The sequence below is a fragment of the Cucurbita maxima genome, unplaced genomic scaffold, assembly GCF_002738345.1.
Source record: "Cucurbita maxima cultivar Rimu unplaced genomic scaffold, Cmax_1.0 Cma_Scf00012, whole genome shotgun sequence".
In the NCBI taxonomy this organism is placed as follows: Eukaryota; Viridiplantae; Streptophyta; class Magnoliopsida; order Cucurbitales; family Cucurbitaceae; genus Cucurbita; species Cucurbita maxima.
The window spans coordinates 1445764-1455161 of record NW_019272028.1 but is presented as its reverse complement, the minus strand read 5'-3'; the positions used below and the strand labels follow the sequence as shown (position 1 = coordinate 1455161).

Here is a 9398-nt window from a genome sequence, read left to right as displayed (position 1 = left end):
TTTTTTTTTTTTTTTTTTTTTTTTTAATTCTATCTTCGAATTTGAAATCAATGCAAAAAAAAAAAAAAATGCAAACCTTTTTTTATATTTTAATTATTGTAGTTTCACATATTTCAATTAATTCATGGTACATTTAATAAATATAAAAATTAGTTTTATGACTAATTTATTACTATTTTATGTCGAAACCTATTTACTGAAGGTATATTTTTAAATCGATCAAATTATCAAAGCGTTTTAAATTATGAATTAGTAGTAGTGGTCAGTAATTCGAGTAGTTCGAGTCTCTGGCAAAGTGAATCGTTATTATTTTATTCCTATGCTTTGATAAAACCTCGCACTATAATTTAAATCTTGGTAAATAGTTTATAAATACTTAATTCTAATTTATAAATTTTATTTTTTTCAAAACATGGAAACACTACTTATAAACTAAAACCAAGAGTAAACTCTCATAACCGCGATAAATTATAAAAATGTTTTAAAATTGTATTGAATAGTTATTATGAGCAAAGTTTAGCAACCGACATAGATATAAAACATTTATCGTCGCTGGTACCTTTAATCCAATTTATCTTTTATTGGATGTATGAAAACAAAATTGTATATATATTTAGCTTTTGTGAGATCCTACCTCGTTCGAAAAGAAGAACGAGTAGTAGGAAGGATGCTAACTCCAAAAGTGGATGGTTTGTGTCCTACATCAGTTGAAGAGGGAACGAAACATTATTCGTAAGAATATAGAAATCTTCACTGATAGACACATTTTAAAAACTTTGAAGGGAAGCGTAAAAAAGAAATATCAAGGAGGACAATATCTGGTAACAGTGAGTTTGGGATTTAAAGGGATAATATTTACTATTTTGTTCTCACCAAACACAAAAAATGATATCGATATCTCTATGAATTTATGTCCACACAAGATTCTCGACTCAATTATAGTATTATGAAATCTTATCCACATATAATTACACGACAATGCCCACTTTCAAATTATTTAAGTTTGATTTACGCATATAGTAGCTCAACCTTAGTTATGTTTTTGTCCTTCATGCAATTTTCTTTTAAAAGGATCCCAAACTCCAACCCATATTCTTCACCACACATCCATCAATTTGTGTCTACCTTGTTGTGGACATGGATTTGAAATCATGTCTCCAAGTGATGTTCATACTTGTCGCCGCCATAGCACCTCACGCCATCGTGGCGCGCCATCTTCACACCCACAAGTTGCCTTCGTCTATATTTCCCCAACATCTTGTGGGAAGTGGGAAGGGCCACAACATAGAAGGAATCCACAACGTCAGAGCCTTCCTCCAACGTTATGGTTACTTGAGTCCAAATGTGGAGACCAAAGGCAACGCCTTTGATGACAACTTGGAGTTTGCCATTAAATCATACCAAAAGTTCTTCAACCTCAACGTGAGTGGCATTTTGGATGCGGAGACTTTGGAGCTAATGTCGCAGCCTCGATGTGGAGTTCCCGACGACGGGAACGGGGACAGGGATCACCCCATAGGACTTCATTTTTCAATGATTTGAAACCGAAATGGTCGGCGTCCAAATACCATCTGAAACACATTTCTTAGGAGTTTTTCGGAACAGTACAAGAGTACAGTGGTTCAAGCCATGATCAGCTGGAGTTTAAACCGTGTATTTGCATTCTCAGAAGGTAGTACGGACAACACACATGTTAGAATAAGCTTTGAAGTAGGAGACCATGGAGATTTATAAAAAAATTCAAAATTTTCTAACTATCTATTTTTTTAAAAATAACATGAACACCTCATAAATTATCTCCCAATTTTTGAACGCTGGAGTATTTTTTTTAAAAAAAATTGTGATACTCTCCTTTGGGCCTTTAAAAAATAAAAAAAATAACTGGAGTATTTTTTTTAAAAAAAATTGTGATACTCTCCTTTGGGCCTTTAAAAAATAAAAAAAATAAAAAATAGATAAATAAATAAATTGAGAGGAAAGAGAAAGATATTCTTATATATATATATATATCATTCAAGATGAATTGGCTAAAAAAGAGTTATTTTCTTTCATTATTTGAGCTCGGATTCTTTATTCTATGGCATTTAGTAGTCGTAATCAGAATCCATATAGAGCTTTAATTCCATTGATATCATCAGCTTGCAGGTCTTTCTTGACCGTTCCAGAACTAATGGATGGGTACATGATGGCCTGTGGAACAGTGCTGTGTCCAAGCCCAAGGATGTGCCCCATCTCATGCACCGCCACACTTTCCAAGTCAAATGCACCAGGAGCAGCGCCAATGACGTAAGGGTCATCCGCGTCGAAGTGAAGCCTACCGTCCGTCGGTGCAAAGGCATGGGCCAGCGTGCCCCCCTTACCATCAAACGAGTATCCATCTCCATGGTTCAGTCTCGCAAAGGTTATTGTGATGTCTGCAGGGGCAGAGCTGGGGACCTCTGTAAATGTGAAAGGGGTGACTGCCGCCCACCTGCCGCAAGCGCTAGCCACAGGGGGCTTCCCGTTAGTTGGGAAGCCCGTAAGGAATTTATAGTTGAGATTGCGTTTGGAAGGAGGCCATTTGGGGTTGCCTTGGAAGAACGAGTAGCGAGAAACCTTGTGGAATTTGATACGATGTTGGGTTTTGTTGTAACTCTCTTCAGCCCAACATCCATCTGAACCAGGGAACAACGACAACACCACAAGGACAACCCCCAAAAACAACGTTATTTTAAAAGCTTTCGAGGATGCCATTGTTATATGCAAAATACTACACAATTTCCACCCTATTTATATACCCAACAAACAATGTTCTACTTTCACGTTCTTGGTTATTTTAATACGCATTTTTAATGGCATTAATTACTTGCGTAAATATATTTAGCACTGGAAGGTTTAAAAATGAATGTTCGTACATGCTTCATTTTTTTATGGATATTTTCTCCATAAAAGTCAACTCTTTTTATTACATGTTCATCTTCGTTATTTTATGAATATATGTCATGTTTGGAAAATTAAAAACTATTTAATTATATTATTTCTTCCAAATTTACGAAAGTTTTAAGGTATTGAAAATTTTCGAATGAATGGGTTCGAAGTTCTTACGGAAAATTTTCGTAAAGTAAATTTTTCAGAAAAAAAAAAAAAAAAAAGTAATATTGATAATTTGGTTTTGCAAAATTTATAGGCTAATTGTGTTTGGCATAGCGTTTATAGTTTTTAATGAGAGAGTTGAAAAATTAGTGAAAGAGGAAGTTCAAAGAGTTTTGCCTTTTTCTTTATCATTCCACCCTTTTAGACCAATATTAATTTTCTACAATTCCATTCAAAATATTTTCTATAATTGAATCTCACTAGTTTTATAATTGAAAAAAAAAAAGGCAAAAGGAACCGGATCTTATTTTTGCCACTATAGGTGCTTGATGGTTTTTTAGAACGGGTCACGAATGTTTAGAATAGAATCCAATCATATAACCAAATCATGTGATACAAATGATTGAGATGAGCCCAACAAAGTTAAAAGATAAATAGTGGATGAAATAAAACACGTTTAACCATGTAGTCTCTATTATTGAGCCACCAAAATGGAGAGTGCATATTGTTAATATAGGCAGTGACTTCATTTTCTTTAAGCTTTTTTTAGTAATCTTATCTTAAGGATGGTTGTGATTCGAATGTAGTCTCGATTCATTCATGTAATGTAATGTAATTAAACAACGAAAAATTTTTAAAAAATGATAATTTCCTTGATTTTTTTATTCTTAGTCCTCCTTTCATTAATATATGTGTAGTGCATTAAATAATTAATTTGAACTTAAAATGTGTCTTAAAACTACAGGCATAGCGCATGGTCCAAACTAGTATATATATATATATTTATCATACTATGATAACAAAAGTAACAACTTTTCTAAAAATTAAAAATAAATAAATAAATAACAACAACCAATGAAATACCTGACTTCTTTCTACGTGATTGTTGACCCCTCCCTTGGAAACGAGAAGGATAAGGGACTTGGTCGTCAATCTAAGACTTTGACGAACGAAATTGTCACTTTGGGTAGCAGTTGACCCATCGTAGGTGGATGCAATAGGATCGACCTGTGGCCCAAGTGGTTAGGATATTTTCGAATGCTTCTACACCTTTTGTTCTATGAATCCCGACTAACTCTGCTATGCAATAAGAAATTCGAAACAAAAAAAAAAAAAAAATTAATATAAGATTAAAATTCAAACCTTTTAAATGGGATTGTAAGAATTAATAACTATAGGCTAATCTAGCGGTCAATGAAGCATGTAAAATGTAACTTTGATGAATACGCTTTTAATTCTATGGTGATTTCTTAAGTAGAAAATTAGAACACGAATGGTAAATCTCAAGCTTAATATAAGTCAACTCTTGAATAATTTCATAATTTTCCTTTTATTTTATTTTATTATAACCGATTACCAAGCAAAAAATGGTGAATAAGTTTTTATTTTCTTTGGAAGAGTTTTTGAGTACGATGGCTAGTTTTAAACATGGGAGAATGTCACAACCATATTAAGAAAAAATAAATAAATAAAATAGGTTGTGACTCTCACATGTGACCACAAGGTGTTGACCCTCACGTGACCCGTATTGTGTGAAGGTCACAACCTACCATGTTCTTAGTATGGTTGTGATATTAAGCACGTAACTACTTACGTTATAGGATTTTAATCGTCTAATTTCTAACAATTGACTTTTATTGAAGAGAGTTGTACAGTGTGGGGTTACAAGTTTTCGTGAACTTTATTTTACTATTAATATAGTAATAGTAATGTGACACCCGAGTAAACGAGAGATATATGAATGGACCAAGACTACATCTCAAAGAGAACGATCTTGAAGATAAGATAATTAGGAAAAACTTAAAAAAATTGAAAGTCACTCCCTCAATTTTTTTTCTTACATTGTAACTATTAGTTACTCTATATTATCGGGTAGAAGTGAACGGGTAGGCAATAAGAGTTTTTTTTTTTTTTTTTTTTTCTTTCCAAAATTAAAATAAAGATTGGGATGAAAATAAAAGATTTCAAAGCATATTTTAACCCTAAAATATAAACCCAACCCATTAAATGACAAAAGAAAAGATAGACGGTAACCATCCAAGTCCATTACTAGTAGATATCATATGTTTTGGCTTGTTATGTATAGTTGTCAGACTCACAGTTTTAACACGAGTTTTCTAGGGAGAGGTTTCCAGACCCTTAAAAAGAATGTTTTGTTCTCCTCTCCAACTGACATGGATTTCACAATTCCCATTTTCGGGACCAGCGTCTTTGCTATCACTCATTTCTCTCTCCAATCGACGTCGGATCTCACATAAACTATTTACGGGGTGTATATTATTATCGCTGTTTTAGTGATGATAGGAAGCCTAAGGCATCACATATTGAAAAAGACACATTTTCCTTGGAATTGGCTATAGTCAGCACCAATGGAATCATTCATTGAATATTTGTTGAAAGAGCCATCGTTGGAAAGGGATGGTAATGAGCACCAAAAAATGGCAAAAAGTTCCATTGTTTATGGCTTCCAGACACTTCGTTCTTTAGGCTGTGACCCAGTCAAGGGTATACCATATTGCCTGTATGCGTCGTGGTGGGTCGAGGGTCATTTTCCGCAGCCCCTAGTCCAGTTCTCCTACCTTCATCAAACTACTTCCTTTTTTGCACCCAAACTTTTGAGTATTAACATATTTGCTTATCGTTCGTGATCATGTCGATGTTATTTAAGAATGAGTTAAAAAAATAGGCTTCTAATAGAGGGGAAGCACATGGTAGCTACGTAATAGTTCTAAGCCCACTGCTATCAAATATTGTTCTATTTGAGCTTAGAAAGACGATTACCTCATTGTTGTAATAGTTGATAGTTTTAGGCTTCTTTGTTGCCTTTTGGTCATTTGGCATATTTTTCTTTTTGCTCCCATACCCTTATCAAAAAGAATTATTTTTGTTAGGGCATAAAAATTATAGATGCATAAGTAAGAGACATTATTTTTATAGTAAAATAAAAAATAAAGTTACGAAAATTTATGTTTAAAATGATATAAGAATGTTTTTTATCTGTCTATTTGTTCTTTGTGTTCATCTAGATTGAGTGTGTGTTGTGTTGTGCGATCCTGACAAAAGATAATATATTTTCTTCGTAACGTTATATTTTTACTCTTACAATAGAATTGTTACTGCATGCACATCATGATTAGGATGTGCTGAAGGTTCATAATAAAATTTTTAAAACAGCCAAGCCATGGATTCTGAACTTTCATAATAAAATCTTTAAAACAAAAAAAAAGTAGAAAATAAATCATGTGAGATTTTAATAAAATAAGCTAAAGTTGAACTCTTTCCCAACCATCCTCAATATTATTACTTTTCTAGTACGAAAATATGATTCGAGAAACAAAGAAACCTCTCGTATAACATTAAGATAGATTTTTATTTATTTCACAATGGTTGAATACAATTACATTATGCACAAGTGTAATTAATGAATCAAACTTTATATAGAGCCCTAATCCCAGCTATGTCATCCCCATGCAAACCCTTAGTAACTCCCTCCGATATGCTTGGAAACATAATAGCGTTTTCAATAGAGCTATGTTGAAGCCCTAGAACGTGCCCAATCTCATGCAACGCCACAGTCTCCACATCAAAATAACCATCAACAGCTCCCACAGACCAAGCCTCATCGCCATCAAAGTGAAGCCTGCCGTCCGTGGGCGCATAAGCATGCGCCAGAATCCCCCCCGCACCATCAAACGGTGCATCATCTCCATGGTCTCCTATTTCAAAGCTTATTTTGATATCAGCTTTTGTATGGTCAAAAACACGTGAAAATGTGAAGTGGGTATTGAAAGCCCACTTGGAAAAAGCCCTCGACACTGCCATCATTGCTTCAAAGGGATACCCTGGAAGAAATGCATAGGTCAAGTGGAACTTTGAAGGCGGCCATTTGAGGTTTCCTTCAAAGAAAGCAAAGTGAGACACTAAGTGAAAATGGGCATGCATTTTTGGGTTCCTTTCCCTTCCCGATCTCATCCAAGTTGTGCCATTTATAACATCTTCAACCCCACATCGTGGCTTCCCCATTTGAGCTAATGTGTTGGCGTCCAAAATTCCAGAGGCAACAAGATTGAAGTTTTTTTGGTAAGTTTTAAGGGCGGATTCCAAGGTATTATCAAAGGTGTCATCATGATCCATGGCGTTGGAGTGTTTTTGGACATTGGAAATGTAACCAAAGCGTTGAAGGTACTTTTTTATCCGATGAATGCCTTGGACTGTGTCACCCAAACGACATCCTTGGAGATTGTTGAGAAACAACAAGGAGGCCGAGTTTGTGGCGTGGGAATTATGATTCAAAATGATCGGAGATGAGCCCACAACTTTCGATTCGGAGTGGCATTGGACCGACGCAATGTCGAAATGAGGGAAGAAGGAAGGGAGGAGAAGGGTGAAGGCGAGGAGTTGAAGGGGTTTGGAGGCCATTGGTGCATAATAGATGAGATTGTGGAGCCAATTTATAGAAAATGAATAGCAGGGAGGAAGATGATGTGGTAACGTGTGGTGGATTGATATGAGGGAAGAAGGGGTTATGAGTTAGGCCAATTTTGGTTTGTTTTCTTCAATTTTTTTCGTATAATGTGGGAAGTCTTGTGCCGTTACGTGTAGGTATGAAGTTAATTCAAAATCAAAGAGGAAGCTTATGAGATTTTGGATTTGCTTAGTTTCTTTGATCTATTCTATTTATCACTAATTTCACATGTTAAATAATTTGGAAATTCTTCTAGATTTAGTTTTTTCAATTCCAACATTTAATAAAATATAATTTTTTAATAAAATATTTATATTTAATAAAGTAAAATGTGAATTCCTAAAATATATAATAAAAGTAATATGTTTATTCAACGTGCCAGGTCCACCTTAAATAGAGTGGAGAATTCATTTTAAATCGGGAATGAAGTAAAAAGAAAGAGATGTTTTTTTCTATTAGCTAAATGAGAACGAGGACAGGGACAAGGATTCTCTATCCCCATCTTTGTCCTCACCGCCGACTCCCCTAAATCTCTACCAATTCCTGACGGGAAACTCAATCTTCATCGATTTTGCAAAAATCAATTGAAAATTTTGCGGTACTGAAAATTAAAATACAAGATAGGGACATGAACTCCCTATCCTTCTCCTCCTCATTCCATAGACATCTCTACATATCCCCATCAATACACGATCTGACCTAACAATCAGTTTTGAAGGACATGACCACGGTGATGGTATCTCGTTTGTCTGCCTAGCTGGCCCATGCCTACAAACCACCGGATGACATGTCCAAGCTAAGTAAATGACAATATACAAAGCCATGATTCCATTAACATCGTCGTTGTCTAGGCCCGTCACAAAGTTAGGAGGTGTATATGGCCACATGACAGCGTATCTAAAGGCGCTGTGGCCCAGCTCTATCCGCCCAAAAGCATGCGCCAATACTCCACTTCCCTCCTCGAAAGGATACCCATCTCTATGGTCTCCTACTTCGAAGCTTATTTTAACATCTGTGTTGTCCGCACTACCTTCTGTGAATGTAAATCCAGTGACTGAACTCCAAGTGTTTAATATATCAATTCATTATAAAATAGATTTATAATCCAATTTATAATGGAACTCTAAAACTGGGTTTAAGATGTTTATTTAATCGGTAAGATCCATGTTAATGAAGGTAGAGAATTCATGTTGAAATGGGAAAATGAAGGAAGGAGGAGAGATTTTTCTTTAGCTAAATGAAGATGAAGATGGGACAAAGACTTTTTGTCCCCATCTGTCAATCTTTAACGAGAAACCTGATCTTCACATAGAATCCCCTACCAATACTCCAAAAAAAAAAATAGAAAATTTCAGAGTAATGAGAATTAAAACAGGAAGTAGGAATGGAGACCTCATGTCCACCCCATCAATGCACGATCCAATCACACTGAACGTTTTGAAGGACATGACCATGGTGACGGTACCCCGTTCGTTGACCATGGGGGAGAGCTGGCCCATGCCAACCAACCGTGGGATTTAGTAAACATCGAGTAAGAAATTATGTATAAAAAGTAGAAGATAAATGCTTTCAAAGAAAATAAAAACTTATTCACCATTTTTTGCTTGGTAATCGGTTATAATAAAATAAAATAAAAGGAAAATTATGAAATTATTCAAGAGTTGACTTATATTAAGCTTGAGATTTACCATTCGTGTTCTAATTTTCTACTTAAGAAATCACCATAGAATTAAAAGCGTATTCATCAAAGTTACATTTTACATGCTTCATTGACCGCTAGATTAGCCTATAGTTATTAATTCTTACAATCCCATTTAAAAGGTTTGAATTTTAATCTTATATTAATTTTTTTTTTTTTTTT

The 9398-nt window shown here is 34.8% G+C and overlaps 3 protein-coding genes across 3 annotated transcripts; 1 reads left to right on the top strand and 2 right to left on the bottom strand.

The window, feature by feature from the left end:
• Positions 1-1137: 1137 nt before the first annotated feature.
• Positions 1138-1542, top strand: LOC111487566 (metalloendoproteinase 1-like). The gene has a single exon (XM_023135014.1). The coding sequence runs from the start codon at positions 1138-1140 to the stop codon at positions 1540-1542; it is 405 nt and encodes a 134-aa protein (XP_022990782.1).
• Positions 1543-2021: 479 nt separating this feature from the next.
• Positions 2022-2737, bottom strand: LOC111487738 (metalloendoproteinase 2-MMP-like). Its single transcript, XM_023135255.1, has one exon. It carries the CDS (start codon positions 2731-2733, stop codon positions 2098-2100), a length of 636 nt encoding a protein of 211 aa, XP_022991023.1. The 5' UTR covers positions 2734-2737; the 3' UTR covers positions 2022-2097.
• Positions 2738-6421: 3684 nt separating this feature from the next.
• LOC111487736 (metalloendoproteinase 2-MMP-like) lies at positions 6422-7491 on the bottom strand. Its single transcript, XM_023135253.1, has one exon. The coding sequence runs from the start codon at positions 7489-7491 to the stop codon at positions 6499-6501; it is 993 nt and encodes a 330-aa protein (XP_022991021.1). The 3' UTR covers positions 6422-6498.
• Between the last annotated feature and the right edge of the window lie 1907 nt (positions 7492-9398).

What these genes read in the sequence shown, in the direction of transcription:
- LOC111487738 (XM_023135255.1), bottom strand. Translation starts at nt 2,733, where the DNA reads ATGGCATCCTCGAAAGCTTTTAAAATAACGTTGTTTTTGGGGGTTGTC.
- LOC111487736 (XM_023135253.1), bottom strand. Translation starts at nt 7,491, where the DNA reads ATGGCCTCCAAACCCCTTCAACTCCTCGCCTTCACCCTTCTCCTCCCT.
- LOC111487566 (XM_023135014.1), top strand. Translation starts at nt 1,138, where the DNA reads ATGGATTTGAAATCATGTCTCCAAGTGATGTTCATACTTGTCGCCGCC.